General features: G+C 41.6%; 2 protein-coding genes and 1 long non-coding RNA gene across 5 annotated transcripts in view; 1 reads left to right on the top strand and 2 right to left on the bottom strand.

The window, feature by feature from the left end:
* Positions 1 to 7,034, top strand: part of LOC135914349 (ral GTPase-activating protein subunit alpha-2) — an 84,275-nt gene extending 77,241 nt beyond the window's left edge. For all 3 annotated transcript variants that reach the window (XM_065447152.2, XM_065447151.2, XM_065447150.2), the window contains 2 exons: positions 855 to 1,022; positions 1,781 to 7,034. In XM_065447152.2, the coding sequence (XP_065303224.2) occupies positions 855 to 1,022; positions 1,781 to 1,836 (224 nt within the window). In that variant the 3' untranslated portion in view covers positions 1,837 to 7,034. The remainder of the gene's footprint in view (positions 1 to 854; positions 1,023 to 1,780) is intronic.
* A 618-nt stretch (positions 7,035 to 7,652) lies between these two features.
* On the bottom strand, positions 7,653 to 12,883 carry LOC135914354 (uncharacterized). Its single transcript, XR_011507329.1, has 3 exons — positions 12,051 to 12,883; positions 11,885 to 11,970; positions 7,653 to 7,842 (listed from the first exon to the last, which is right to left on the bottom strand). It is a non-coding gene; the product is annotated as an uncharacterized lncRNA (long non-coding RNA).
* An 897-nt stretch (positions 12,884 to 13,780) lies between these two features.
* On the bottom strand, positions 13,781 to 15,713 carry LOC135914353 (cytochrome c oxidase assembly factor 6 homolog). Its single transcript, XM_065447155.2, has 3 exons — positions 15,494 to 15,713; positions 15,151 to 15,310; positions 13,781 to 14,224 (listed from the first exon to the last, which is right to left on the bottom strand). Exons 2-3 carry the CDS (start codon positions 15,292 to 15,294, stop codon positions 14,120 to 14,122), a joined length of 249 nt encoding a protein of 82 aa, XP_065303227.2. The 5' UTR covers positions 15,295 to 15,310; positions 15,494 to 15,713; the 3' UTR covers positions 13,781 to 14,119.
* Between the last annotated feature and the right edge of the window lie 220 nt (positions 15,714 to 15,933).

The raw sequence follows: 15,933 nt of genomic DNA, 5'->3' as shown, positions 1-15,933 counted from the left end.
TATCTGACGGACAAGGAATTAACCTTCCTAGCTCTTGGCTGAATGTTTCTACCTGCCCCTCTTCCTCCTCCCCCCGGCGCATCTCTTTGGAACGGTTTCTTTTAAGCGACTTGCATGTGCTAATGTTGCTGTAACCCACACTAGTTTGTCATTTTTATGTAGTATAATGTCTGCTCGTGCTAGGCGATCTTTTTAAAGTTTAAATTTTGTTCAAGATATTTGATGTCAGCGCACGCGCAATAACGCTCCTGGTGGTCTGTTTCTTAAGGTAAACTCAATTGCAAGTGAGCGTCTTCCCTGCCCTGGTCTCCTTATTCTGCAACGCTTCTGCGCTTATCTTCTAAAGTTTATCAGCATGTGCAAGGTATTCATAAAAAGCATAAACAATGATTGCAGATACTTGTAGCCACATGGAATTTGCGCTGCATGATGAGACCTTGTGCATAGCAGGGCGTGTGCTTTCTGAAGAGAACAGCACAGCACACAATGCTCTCTCTGCAGCTTGCTTTGTGTGCTTGCTACGGTCGATCTTACCATTACAAGTTGCTGATCTGCTGTGCGGATGATGCTAGTTCAATACTATCAAAAATCCAGGGGACTGTATAAGGTGAAAGGGGAAAAACAGGAAGTGTGAAAAGGTTCTCATAGGCAGGGAAAAGTGATTTCAACTCCTTGAAGAAGTACGAGTTGGGTGAGATTGATCCCATTCATAAATAAATGTAGAAAAAGAAATACACGAAAGTGACAAGAGACCAAAACAAAGAGAGTTCTTCATTCATTCTATCTAAGCAAATTATGTGCTGACATAACCTCGGCAACTCTCTCTCTGCTGCATTCTTCCAATGCCAACGTAGCTGGCCCGTCTGGATCAGAGGGAGGCTCGCCTCAGCTGGGGTCGACGCTGGCTGCTGCGCTGCTGGACAGCGACAGTGGCTCACCGTCAATGCAGCACCACCACCCTCGTCCGCGGCCAGCCACTGTGTCCAGTTCGGCCGGCGAGCAGGGTTCCTTTTCCTTCAGAGGTGCGTCCTTGAGCAAGTGCACGTACAGAGTTTCGTGCCAGAAATTACCAGAAGAAAACCTGGTGGTGGTGTCTGCAAGCACCACCAATACAGCTGTTTAGGTGTGGGTGGTGCTCAACTAGCAAGTTGCTCAACTTTGTTGACCCTTTTCGTACCACAGCTAATTACAAAGATTGTACCAAGCTTTGCAGAAATGCAGCACAAAGGCAGCCATATTGTCAATGCAAGCACTCAAGCATCCCACATATTATACGCTCACACGGCCACACAAACTACACACCGTGCGACTAACATTGACAAGTGGCAGAGGTTCACCGTTAGTCCTGTGGGTAAACATCTCTTTGCACTATTATGAAAATAAACGCGCTGTTACCAAATGCTGCTGCATTTGCTACTCTGGCTGCACATCATGGCAGGAGTAGGCAACAAAGGATCTGACATCTGTGTCTAGTGAGGCCCCAGAATAGAAACAATCGGTAATAGAGATTTTGGTCAGCTTTGAACATCGCTGCGGCTTTGCATCTTAAGCCTCTAGCAACTGTATGTCATCAGAGATTTTTTATACATCCTTGGATATTTAATCTGCCTTGATAAAACAGATGTTGGAATACCTACCGGCACTATATACAAGTGTTATTCTATCTTAATAGGGTGAAGATTGGGTGATAACCAAGCTTGTTCTGAATGTTACATGAAACCTAGCACATTGTCTCAATTGTTTTAATCTGCAGTTTGTGTCTTGTTTCTGCATGTTCCAGAGCACCACGCCATTCCAGCTTCACAGAGCCACGGTTCATCACCTGTGCCCAACTGATGCGGGTCCCTGCCATTGTTTTGCTTTGTTTTCTGCCAGCCTTTCAATTATTTTGGCTTCTCTCGACCAGCTCTTTTCTGTTACTGTTATTATTATTGCTATTATATGTTCTATATATATAATATATGCATATATATATACATATGACGCAAGTGACCTGCTGTTCTGATGTGCACCTCTGGATTTGCTATAGGACACAATGCTTGTGCCGTTGGCAGCCATGTGCTTTTGTTACTATCTCATGAGGAATGCGTGCTGCACCTTGACAGTTGTGAAAGGGAAGCAGCTTGTGTTAAAACTCTATTCGCAATTGTGGCAGAAGGCATGAAAGAGCCAATGGTGAATGGGCTTTCCATAGCTTGTGTAATGATTTCATTAGCCTTTCAGCACACGGTAATGCTCTCGCTGTGTCAAGAAAATGCATTGCTCATGTATTCAACCTGGCCGTTCGGGCTCTCTGCTACCAGAAGTACTCTATAGCTTTTTTTTTAATGGCCTTTGTTTAGTTCATTTTTCATTTCACTGTAGAGATGAGGTTATGGCAACATCGCACCCCTGTTTGGCAGTCTTAAACAAGTGTACTAGTGTACTTGAAGTTGTGCAGCCATAGCTAGTGGTGTGGGTCAGGCACAGGAAGTACTACAAGGTGTTACAGAGCACCAAAACTTTTCAGTAATCGTACCACTTGCTGCGTCAGGAATGTCAAGATGCTAGCGCAGCGCACCTGTACCGTGCTCCACTCTGCAGTGGCTGGTTGGTACAAGGCAAAGGCAGTAAAAGTTTCAAATGTCTTCCATAGTCAAAGTGCTAACTTAAATTTTTGTGCTTTAAATATGCATTGTGAAGCAGAAGTCACCTGATTGCACAGTTCTTCAGTTCTTCAAATGTGTGCCTGTGACCTTAAATATTCTTTCAAGTCTGTGCAAGGTTGTAAAGTGCACCTGCTTAAGTGCATCTGCTTACATGCAAAGATTTGTCCGTCAGTGCTATTGCAAACAGTTCTGAAGCCTCTGTGAGCTAATGAGTACCAGGTACGTATAGGAAAAAGAAAAAATAACATTTTCTTTTACTACATAGGGTTATTCTTTCTAGGTGAAAGCTTTGTGAAAGTGCTTGTTAATGAGTTACTTTATAGTACGTAGAACCTTGTTCATACATTATGGGGGGTGGGGGGGGGGGTGCGGAAACGCTAGAATAAAACATGCTAAGCGGGAAAACTTATGATCCGAAGTCGAAAAAATATTCGGCAAGCTAAACTTTAGTTGACATTTACATAAGGCGAAGTGCTGCGCAATATGTTGCAGCACGAGACGCCCGCACGGCCCAATCTGGTGGGGCCTGAGCGACCCATGACGCCTGTTGTTGTTTTCGCATATTTGGCAAGCTTACGTTTGTGCTCCTCAAATTCAGTCTGGATCAGCAATTTCTTCAGGGCGAGCATTTTGGTGGGAAGTTTTGACATGCCCACTCCGCGAGAATCAAATCACTGAGTCATAGAACAAGCGACAAATGCTCTAGCCTTCAGGAGTAATAGGTGGGCTTGCATTTACAATGATTCAAAAGCCGCTACAAAGGGTTTTGATAAAGGTTACGTAGCTGGAGTTGCAGCTAAACTTTTGGAAAACATTAGGATTATGAGAACTGAAATCTGATGGTTTCCTGCGCATATGGAGAAAGCGGACGAGATTGGGTAAACCTCAGTGAGGTTGCTCATGACTTGACACGAGGACTTGCTAACCGTGACAGTCACAACTGAGCCGTTCACCATCAAGCCAGGGAATATAGAGATTATTTAATAACTTACAATGACATTACCAAACATTACTATCTAGGACGCAGGCAATTCCCACTGCCACATTCAAAACTGAACAGGGCTGTCAGTCTCACTGCGCTTATTGCATCCCACGCCATACCACACTAATAAAATATATCCAGAGAGGGAGAGTAAGATGGACTGCAACGATTGTAATGGCATCATTGGAATCAGACACATGCTGACGGGGTGTACCGCGACTCTCCCCAACCTCATTGAAGAATGGACACAGTGAGAAAAAAGGATTCAAAGCCCATTGTTTCAAGACCAACTAAGGGCCGTCCAGAGGGCTCATGATGTCACTGAAGGGCTTGGCCTGACAGTGCCAACGTGGGAGCAGCCCGCCTTGGCTAGTAAAAGTTTTCATACATACACACACGAAACACTGATGCATGTCAAGCTCGCGGGTCACGGCTGACCCAAGATGCACATTGTTGTTTTAAAAGAGCAATGAAAAACTGAAACAAAATCGAGCTGGTAGGCAACACTGTAATACAATGGCATGATGCCACCAAAGCAAAGCAGGACCCTCACTTCATGTTGCCTGCAGCAGAGAACAAGGCACATTTGGATTAATGCCTATTAAAAGTGTGCAGTTCACTTCCTACACCGCAATCAACGTAAAGTGCATAGGTGAAGATGCTTATTTCAATGGATTGCCAGCAGTAGCTGTGAATGACAATGTGCGATGATCCATGGAGGCATTTGCTGGTATCAGAATAGGAAACTGAGTGCATGGCGGCATTTTTATATGACACAGGCGGGCGAGTACTGCAGGAAAGCTGCCATTGATGGCACCTACCACTTGATCGCACGTGTGCCTTGCACCTTTTGTTGTTTGCATGGGATCTAGCGGCCGTAAAATGTATCACACGATAGCAGTTTAGCGATATACTAAATGTTGGTGCCGAACGATCATGTTTTCTGGGAACGTATTAACCATCAAAACAAAGCGCAACCGTGTTGAGCCATTTGTTGCATTTTCGATCGCGAACGTTGGTGTTGGGAAATTGTACGAAACGAAGTCGTATCCTCGAGGTTCTACTGCAGTTTATTAAGCGCAGTGATGTACTGAGCATGAAGCAACTTTACAATGAAGGTGGCCAATGTCGCTAGCTTTTGTGTTCCTCTAATTTTGCAACAAACGTGCTCTTTGCATTTTTTTTTTCTTTTCTCCAGAAGTGCTGTTGAGGGTGTATTTGTGCACTATTGCTGCCATGACAAAAGCATTAGTGTGTAAGCGGGGACGCAATGAAATTTGTATTGAATTCACTTTTATTGTTGTAGACTTTGCCCCCTAAATATTCTTCTTGCACTTGACCATATGCAATCATGTTTGCAGTTCTGAATGAACATAGGAGAGAGAAAAAAAACTGGTACCTTTAGTTTTCAGATCAGTATTAAACAAGAAGTGTCAGCCAGAAGTTACTTATTCCATTATTGTTCTTCACTTTGGCTTAGCTGCAAAGTGACCTAGTTGAGTCATTTGGGTAAAAAGTTACAGTGAACACTTCCCTTATCAAAACAGTGCTGCACTTATTTGTGCATTTGCTCATGAATTTCAGTTTTGTTACGTTACTTTGATTCAGTGTGTCATACTGTGTGGCTAAGATTTGAGGTGGTGGTTCTGCAGATAGTGTCCTAGGAAGCATGGTGTAGCATTCACATTTTGATGGGCAGCATTCTGACACGTTTTGCATTTTAGTAGTGCTGTGTAAATAGGCTTACATATTGATAGGTGTTTGTGCACATGGTTTCACATGGCATGTAAGCACGACTCTTACTCTAGATGAAACAGGGGCCAAGCTTGCACACTGACACAACAAATGTACACACTTTGCTCACACACAACAGCACCTTAGAACACTTGCCAGCAGCGTCTTGCCACCTATTTTTCATCAAGGGTACAGGATGACAAACTGTATGCTGTTAAAGCTTGTGTCACTGTTTGAATGAAACTATGATTGCATTGCACAGACGTTGGAAATTGTATGCAAGTATTTCCTATCGTACCCTCAATCACTGTACTTAACTAATGTCATGTGACAACTCACTCAAGACGAATGTGTCTTCGATAGTCGGAGGTTGGCACAGTTCCTTGTACATAATGTAAATGCACATTTTACAATCACTGTAATGTTTCCCAGATTCTCTGTCTTGCACACAGAGTGGCTGAGCTGTGACATGAGCACATTAAACGTCGTCCTCAATCTTGCGTTCCTATGTCTGGCTGAGTTTCAAGAAGCCCGTTGCTTCAGAACAAGGAATCCTGTGTAGATCGAAGTCGAAAGAGGCGTTTTTTGTTTTGTTTCCGTCTTGCCATTGCAGTCCGTTTGCCATCGTCTCCACTGTTGAGGCATAGCATACAATGTAACAAGGTGCTGTTTCAGTTACAAATGTACATAACTCCCTGTGGTTTTCAACAGTGCGAACGTCAAGATGAAGTGACTTTTACCGAGTGTTATGACTTGTGTGGGCCAAGGTATTGTGTTGAGCGGAAGTAACTATGGGAATCTCTTGCACAATATTTGGGTGTTCATTTTATCTACTGTGGCCTTTTGAGGGTAAGAATGAAAAGCCATTGAATGCAATTTGCAACTGATACAGGCAACTCTTTGAAGCTCTCTACCCGTGCTGTATGCAAAGAAATATGTATGTTGCTTGCACTGTTCAAAGCTAAAGTTTGCAGCCATTTTCATTCCTTTGGTGCCCACGTATAGAATTTATTCTCATGCCTAGAATACAGGGCTGGTAGTCCTGCATTGTAAATGTGAGAAAATGGTTCCAAATTCAACAGCAAAGATCAAACAGTTTCTATAGGTTCAGGAGCAGAATAGCCTAAGCCCTGTTGGCAAGCACAGTGCACAACCCGCACGGTGTTTTATCGGCATTCCACCCATTGATATTGTGATTGCAACAGCTTATTTTGATAGCCTGGGAAGCTGATCACACTATACCATTTTGCTTGTAGCTCAAGATTTGTAGAACTTTATTGTGTGTTACTTTTTGAAGTTCAAACTTTGCACCACCTTAGAGAAGTAGCAACTGTGCCATTGAACGAAGATGAATTTTTTTCTAGCCCTTTGGCTGTGAGAAAGAAATTGGGAATGTATTTCTTAGTGTTTAAGAATGGAGGTAGAAAGATAGATGGACAGCATATGCATAAAATCAAGATTGTATATAAAATACGTGCATGAATGGCTTGCCCACTTTGTCTCTGCCATTTCACGAGGCTTGTTTTATAACTTATCGGGGTGGCTTGCACTACAGTGTTAATATGTTGTTGATTAAAGTGAAAAATAAAAGGAAATTAACAAGTGCTTTCAAAGCAAGCCACATTTGTCTTGTATGTGTGGTTCGGCGTGCAATAAAAAAAGCAAATGAGTGCATGGGCTCCTTGTTGTGGTGAATATGAAATCAATGTCAGCTCGGTGCATGACACGAAGGGGCTGTCACAAAAATTGGCATCTTGTTATGTTTTGATGCAGGCATCTTGGTAATATACCTCTTTATTTTTGCATGCCAATGGCATTTGTAGAAGCTAAAAAAAGGAAGTGTCAGAGTGGTCTCCAAAAGCAGAAGCTGTATATCCTTTATGCTGTAAGGTGAGAACTTCTTTACACATATTTATTGAATGTCACAACATTGATATCAATCTTGAACTGCTTACTGCAATGTTCTGCTGTGACTTAGCATAGGAAACATAACCTCCTCTGAACGAACATTTATTTTATGCAGTGTGATAAAAACTGTCGATTATGTTGTAGGTTTGATATGAATGCTGAACATAGTTTTTACTTTGCAACTTCGAGACCTGAACCATTAATTCAGTCATGACACAGCACTAATGTTTGACTTCTGGTACAAGTGGTGTGCTCCACTCACATTAAAAGCAGTTCCTCGATGTGATGAGAGTCACTGGAGTGTTATTTGCTACCCATGTCACATGTTCACAACAGACTTGTGTCAGCCACAGTTGAACTAAATCGACTTCTGCACAAGCTTTTTAGAGTGGATGCAGTACAGGCAGATATTTTTATTTTTGACAAGTTGTTGCTGTGTGATATTTTAGCCATAGTGTGATCCAGACGCTAACATCTACAGAGCTGACACGTAGTTAGGTGACTGCTCTGAACCTGCCACGACGGCCACCAGGGTCTACGAATACGATGGTTGGCTTCCCAGCAGCTCTCCTAGAAACAAAATGGTAGCATGCCTATGTTAATGGCACTATATGATTGAGAGAACCCCTAAAAATAACTTGCGCCTATAAAGCTCAATCTACGGTACAGTCAAACCCACTTATAAGGCTGCACAATGCAGCAAGATTAATCCTGTATATGTGGTAGTTCTAACATCAAATCTACGAACAGAAAACCTTGGTCAGGCTATTAGCATGGCTTTGTTTTCACACAAGGACAAAAAAATAAGTTATTCCTAGTCCTTGATCTGCAACATTTAACATAAATGATATCAACCACAGGGTGAAAAACAATATTACCGTCCAGCCACTTGGGCATGCTGTCTGCCAGCAGAATGTGCTTCTGCAAGCTATGCTAACTGCTTCAAAGTCTCGCAAGACAGCATAGCACAGTCTCATTCAATGATATCCCCTACGAACCCTCAAATCTTCTCTTGCTAAACTCCACCTCTAACCAGTTAACATTCCCATCAGTATTAAACCACAGGTCTTTTGGGAGGTGAACTTTTCCTGCAGTTCTGACTGGACAGATGTCCTCACATTCACAGTTTTTGAATTTTTTCTGCACCAGACAAGTCCGATCGCCAAGCATAGAAGGGAAATTTCCATGTTCCCAAGTAGAGTTACTGTATATGCTACCTTTATTCCCAAGTGTCACACAGCACCCCCTGGTGCATTAAATGAGAAACTTGGGAAGAAACAAAAAATTCATATGCTTCTTGCCACATCCCATGACCAAACTTTCTATGTGAATGCGATGGAGTCAAGGGCACGAATGTTGGGGCCATTAGAGCATCAGTTAAGACTGGTAGAGTGTCCTTTCAGTACTCTTATGTTCATTCGACAGAAGGTATATAGTGGAGAAAATAAAACCAAGCTTCCCTTTACTGAATTCTGCAACAGAACGTTAGCACCATTGTGTAATTGCGAGTTTCAAAGTGTTTTCTCATATTTGGGCCATTTCGATGCAGGAGAAGTTCTAGAAGCTTACCATGTTACCGAATAAGCAATTAACTAAGCCTGGATAGACACTGTCAAAATACGCAAGTTCAGACGAGCTGATGCAGCGGCTCCAGAGCAGCATTGCTACCAGCGTTTTGCTTTTACACCTTTTCTTTTCTGGCCCGCCAAGCCTCCTGCTTGTGGTAATAGCAGCTACAGTCGAGCACCTATAAAACGAATGCCTCTACAATTAAACGATTTGTAGAACAAAGCAATACTGCTGTCCAGGTTCTTTGAGAGCTGTGGGGAGCAAAACCTTTACAATGAAGTGATCTTTATAGTGAATGATTTCAAAAGCCCTAAGCACTTCGTCATAAAGGCAGACTGTATTTTACTACTGCGGGGGCACAATGCGCATATATAGTTTAATATTTCCCTTAAGTGCCCTTTTGATGCCGCAGCAACCACTGAACACACTGCAGATTTCATAAAACTGGTGTGGGTCTCTGACAAACAGTAAGAGTATATATACAGGGTGATCGTATTCAAGCTTTATGTAATTTTTAAAAATGGCCTGTTGCAGATAACGTAATTCGGGTCCTTGAGCTAACTTAGTCAGAGAGGTGGGCATTACTTACACAAGTAGAAACACTTGTTCAATTAATTCAAAGATATACTAATTCTGAATTAATACATTTATGGCACATATCGCAATTTACAAATTGTAGCCGGTGTTTGCAAGACTTATCCACTTGGAATGAATGATGCTGGTTCAATGATGTGCATCAGCAAACGCACTGTAAAAATGCACCATTGTTCCACTTATTTTTTTTTAACAAAACGCTCGTTTATGCATTGAAGCACAAAAGTAACTAGAACGTACATGTACATGTATATTTCAAAACTTGTGTCGTCCTGGAAATTAAGTTCAAGTGAATACGTGCTGCAAGCCCAACAGCTATAATTTGTAAATTGCGATATGGTCCAGAAAGTAATTAAGAAGATAATTGGTGAATTTTCATTAGATGAATATTTGCTTCAGTTTCTTGTCCTAGTAATATCTGCCTCTTTGGATAATCCAGCTCAAGGACAAGAATTATGGTATCTGCCACAGGCAATTTTCAAAAATTCCATAAAAATGAATAATGATCATACCGTATACAGGTTTCCTTGGCCTGCAGTGATTAGCATTATACCCATTGTATGAAGTCAAACTTCAATATAATATAACCGCATTCGACACAAAAATACCTTGGTTATATCATGGCTATATTTCATATACCTTGGTTATACCCTGGCTAAGTTCATTATGTATTGGTATCACCAAGAAACATTTTATATTTGCTTCAATATATCTGGTTACTTATATCCGTGTTCATTATATCAGGGTTCCGTTTATATCGACCAGGTTACTGCACATATGCATAACCGCACGACAATAAATTTGAGACGAGGAAAAGGTCGAGCATAGCACTATATTCATTGATGCCAGCTGGCTATGCTGCTTCTGCTTCAGTGAATCATAACTTCAGAAAAAAAAAAATCAGAAAAACTTCAGTTTGGCCTAGTCGGTGTTTACTGCATATCATATTGACCGCAAATAAAGGTGGGGACAGCAGAAGAGAACACAAACACGCCTGTGTCATTTTTGTGTTCTCTTACACTGTCCCCATCTTTATATCCGGTCAATATGATATGCGTAAGAAATTAGTAGATGTGAAAGGTACTTTTTGATTGTGGTGGTAGCTGCTAAGGTATGCAAATTCAATGTCTACTTCCTGCTGTTTGATATGGGGCACGATTTCAAGCGTCCACGTTTACTTTCACTGCATAGACCTCTGAAACAGTGCGATGAAAAGAAATACAATGCGATTGCGCATCTACTGTTCTATAGCAAAATAAACAAACGGGCATGCTGATTGTGTACTGCTGTAAGCATCAGAATCCGTTTTGCATATGGAATCAAAATGTGCATTTAGCCTTTAATCCAACAACGAATCTGAGCAGGCTGTATCAGTTTTGATTTTATCTCTACCTATAAACATTTTATTTTTTACTTTGAGGTACAACTAGTTAATGATGTGTCTGAAAGCAATGCTATGCCGAGGCTTATCAAAACTAGCAACTTGTGGTGCCATTTGAAGGTCTGATTACTCACCCTAACCAGCAAAAAGACTACTACTAGGCCAGCACTCAACCAACAGATTGCTGCTCTATGGAGAGATTCAGTTATTCAGTTTAATTGGCATGAGAGGAAAACTATGTCCAGCATTGATGAGTGAGAATTGAAGATTACTAGACTAAGCAGTTAAGACGATGCAGATGCATACCAACATAGCAAGGTGCTTGAAACAGTTCTACTTGTATATGGCATGCACTGTACAGGCAAACATCTGGAACACTAATTAAGAGAGCAAACAGATTAAACTGGCACATCAGTGTGGTACTTTACCTTTTCTTCTTGTGCTTTCACATGATCTAGCCGACTTGAATGCAATGGATTTGAAAGGCAGCAAAGCTAGAAGTATCACTTACCATATTTACTCAATTCTAACACACATACGTTTAGAAAAATATGCTAAAATATGAAACTAGTACGAAACCAATACTGTAATATGTGGTGTCCAAACCCAAACCCCCATCCCCAATCTTGAATCCCTCCTCAGTCATTGGACAGCAACGCCAAGTGGTGCCCAGTCCACCATGGCTCTGATGCAATGAATTTCGTTTTTTTTAAAGAAATTGCTATTTCTCTTACCACAAAAACCCGGTGAACAAACAATTAACCCCTTAAGTGTTTTATTTTGATCAAAATTGACCTTATTTTGCTTTTTCGTAATGGCTTAATTTCAAACTTTATTTCATCAAAACCCAGCCTTCTAAAGCTTTTTCCACCGATTTTTTTCATGCTTTTATAAATCTAATTTTACCTCTTCACTATGCAATATACAGGTGCTTGTCATTGCCACACGCGGTACAGTTAGAAACGAGGAAAAACACTTTACTTGACTCTGTTTCAAAATAAACTATTCTGAAAAGCAATGCTCTACACCAAAGAAAGTTTTTCGTGCATCCTTGCACAACAGCCCCACCTTCAGTCACAGCTGTCGGTGTCCGCGCTGCACCACTGTCGAGCCAAGTCAATGTCGTAATGTTGTCTTCACTTTCCGAATCATCACTTTCAGTAGAGGAAGCAATGAGAAGATTATCATCCTTAGCTCGAAGGACAGAACTCTAGTGCATCGCTTTCACTCTCACCTTCACCGTCACAGTCGAGCAGCGGTGTTTTGCACGCACGGCTCACTGGAGATGCTGACAGTGGCAGATGCCATCATTCCAAATCTGCCAAAAGGCGCAAAATGCGCGTAATTCCAAAAACGCAGTCTTTGAGTGCTGGCGAAGTGGCTGTCATCTATGTAGTAGACAACAAGGAACGCACTCAGCATGCACCTCCAGCGCTGATGAAATGGCTGCCATCATGTCGTAGGGCACTAAGACTGAATCAGCGTGGCCTTCAAAGCGCTGAAGAAGTGCTGACATTTATGCAGTAAAACAAAAAAGACTTAAATAACCACGTGTTTGCAATGCTGGCACTGCAGCCATCTATGTAGTAGAAGAAAAACCAAGTGGATGTGTCGAGTTCATCCAAATTGCTTTGAAAACGAGACTATTGCCATTGATGAGCTGAGCTCATCAAAAACACTTATGGGATTAAAGGTAGTGCATTTTGCAATTTTTTTTAAATTATGGAAATCAGGTGCATGTTACAATCAAGTAAATACAGTATGCAGAGTGGAATCTCGATGATACGAATTTCTCGGAACATTTTAAATATTTGAATCATTAGAAGTTCATATTGTCCATTCAAATGATAGCCACAGTAGCAAAGTGAAGACAAGACACGTTTCCTTATTGTGGCTACTTGCAGTTGAAGATATTAGTGGATTTCTGGACTATTCTTCCCACAATGTTGTTGCGGAGACACTTCTGGAATGCACAGAAATTTGCACTCATTCCACCACCTACACTGCCACGTTTTACTGCATAGTTGTAACAAAACACACAAGAAGAAAACATGATCTCACACACAAGGTGATGTGCAAACTGTTCTATTTACCTCCAAGGCGAAGTATATATATATATATATATATATATATATATATATATATATATATATATATATATATATATATATATATATATATATATATATATATATATATATATATATATATATATATATATATATATATATATATGTGTGTGTGTGTGTGTGTGTGTGTGTGTGTGTGTGTGTCCATGAACTAGCAAAATGGAAATTAAAACAATTGTTAGTGTATTGCATTGTGTGCGTGTGTATTTTTCTTTAGTGTTTCATAAGAACTATGGAGTGCAACTTGACTTCCATATTCGTATCATTCATTGAGGCCAATTGAAGTAATCCTGAAGCATATTGTCTTTAATGTATTCCACCCGCGACATTCTTGACATTTGTATGACCCCAAAATTGAAATCGACCATGATCGTATCATCGAGATTCCACTGCAGCTGTAATACAGTTTTCAGCCTTTTAGTTCACTTGGAACATTTCCATGCTGCCACAATAAGCTCTCTTAATACTTTCTAGCTGCTTGCTTCTTTTATGGAAAAAGCAGTGTTTTCCAGTGAGAGTTAAGTCTTTTTTCTTTCACTTGTCAATTTATGTTCAACATAAATACAAAGGTCAACTTCTCATTTTTACTTGTGGTTCCCCTTGGTTTATTTTACTGTTGACCTCTCTTATCCTCAAAAGATCTGGCCAAATATACAGCCACCATCAGTTATATTCTCGAACTTCAAGTAAGATGATAGCAATGTTTCTGAAAGGTTTGGATGCATTACTAGCTATGGCTGCTTCCACATTCACAAGCATGCAGATGAGCGATTGCAAGCTGCTCTGTCCATTCAGGGGTGGCAACAACTAATATGCACTGCAGCATTTGAAAAAGTGTGTCGTACAAAAATGCTTTATTGCGACATGAACAACAATCAGCACTCAAGCCAGACAAGCAGTCACACACATGCGAACATCTATGGGTGCTCATGCTTCTAAATTCGTACTCTACTCCTATATCATTATTTGGTTATGTTAAATCGTTTTATAGGGTGCTAAGGATGACACTTCCTTTTGAATGTAATGCCCCAATGACGAATACATTATGTGCTCTATGTAACACATGAGCTTACTTATGAATGGATCTGCTGCCTGGCTTTGGTGTACTTGCACAGCTCTCTGACTTAGTAAAAACTGTATCAACAATGTGAATGCTCGCACGCAACAGAGTGCCTCAGCTTTTTGCCCTGGTTTTTGGGTCATCAAGTGGCTCGTACCCCTCGTTCTCAATCTTGTCCTTGAACTGCAGGTATTCTCTCTTGCGGTTGAAGTGCTTAACCTAGGAGAAAAAAAAAAGATAAACAGGCCAGTCTTTTTGAATGATAAAATTCTTGATTGAATGATGGGGAAGGGGGTGGGGCTATCAAAGATGCTGCAGTCAAAGGCTCCGGATTAAGTCTGACCACATGGGGTTCATCAATGTGCATCCAAAGCACAGTACATGAGCATCTTTGTATTCTGACCCCATCAAAATGTAGCTGCCACAGCCAGGAGCTGACAACGTTCAGCAGACAAACACCACAGCCATTGCAATGAACAGTGATAACATTCTTCAATAATGCAAGAGCATTCCCGACTAGCTGGATACAGTTCCTAATAGATTTCACCTAACGCAGCCTGAAAAGCAGTTTAACATTTTCTTGCAGCAACGGCACTACAATCTTTATGATGGTAAATTACCCGATAGTTTCTCTTCCAAGCGCTTCGTACAAAAGATCCATGCCGAAACTTCCTTCACTGGTACAGCTTTTAGTCTGTTATATATGTCTCATGTTCAGTTACTAAAACATGAAATGCAGTCAAAACCTCTGCAGAGGTGATCAAGTGTGCCAGGGCACTTTCGGCGTGACTGAAATCCTACATGTCGCGTCCATAGTCAACCGTAGCTCAAAGGCTCAATATACGGCCCTTTTAGTAACAGCAATTGGAAATGAAACCTCAGGAGCATTTCTTTCCACATAAATCATCACGATGCTTCAAGCGCTGCTTTTACACCGAATATATTTCATCCCAGTGCGTTTTATGCCGCAATGCATTGTCTGAAGGATGCATGTGCTTACAACCCTTGACAATTAGCTAATTAGTGTGTCGGTGTTCAGAGTCGCATGCAAGGATGCACATATTTCAGGCCCCAAGCGCCATGTAATAATAATAATAATAATAATCTCCTTGCAAAGAACGACCGCACAATAGTAACATGCTTACCCACTGGCTTGGGCAATGGGTCTCGTACTGGGATTTCATTTCTGTGCAGCGATTCGCATTGTCGGCGTTCTTGTCGAGGCATTCCCAGTAGCGATCCCTAGAATCCCAACACTTCTGACGCTGCTCCTTGTTGGGAAAAGACATTGCGATCTCCCGTGCGCTGCAAGGCAAGAACATATAATTGTTCTGACGAAGTAACAGCCCGCAATAATGGTTGTTTGGCAGACATCATTTAAACAATTTGCGGCTGTAAGCCCACTTATGAAAGCGAAGCACTTCAATCATCGCACAACGTTCATTTGTAGAGCCATGCACGTGAATTTTAGCGGTCACGTTCACTTGCCTTGATACGTATACGTCGCTGAAGTCAAGGCACCGATACAGGCGTGCGTCGGGCAATGTCAGTTGTGAATAACACGGCGAATACGACCATCTGAGAGGGTCAAGGGTTGTGATCCTTTGGCTCCGAAGATCGAAAAATGAACGGCGCGCTACTCGTCGGTCACGGCTAGCGTGTACCTAGACAAGCTGGCTGATTTTGCTGGTTTCGAAAACCTTCGCCAGCGTTCGCCCTCTGGCGGCTGCAGGAACCGGAAATCGTCTGCAACCCGTTAACGCCAACAATAAAAGAAAACGTCCGCGACAAAAGTGAACGTGGGTGGTTGCGGTTGGTTTTGTGACCTCGCAGCTTCTCGACTGGTGAACTTCAAAGATTGTCGTAGGCGCAGCTACATTGAGGAGGCCGGAGCGTCGGGCATTGTTTGTTTTATTTACTTTCTTAAG

This window comes from Dermacentor albipictus, chromosome 7 (assembly GCF_038994185.2).
Source record: "Dermacentor albipictus isolate Rhodes 1998 colony chromosome 7, USDA_Dalb.pri_finalv2, whole genome shotgun sequence".
Lineage (NCBI taxonomy): Eukaryota > Metazoa > Arthropoda > Arachnida > Ixodida > Ixodidae > Dermacentor > Dermacentor albipictus.
This window is presented reverse-complemented; position numbering and strand designations above follow the sequence as displayed.

Bases quoted from the DNA above. Each gene is read 5' to 3' on its own strand.
- LOC135914353 (XM_065447155.2), bottom strand. From the start codon at position 15,294: ATGTCTTTTCCCAACAAGGAGCAGCGTCAGAAGTGTTGGGATTCTAGG. The intron at 14,225-15,150 runs GTAAGCATGTTA...TTTTTCTCCTAG, and splicing joins CCCATTGCCCAAGCCAGTGG to GTTAAGCACTTCAACCGCAA.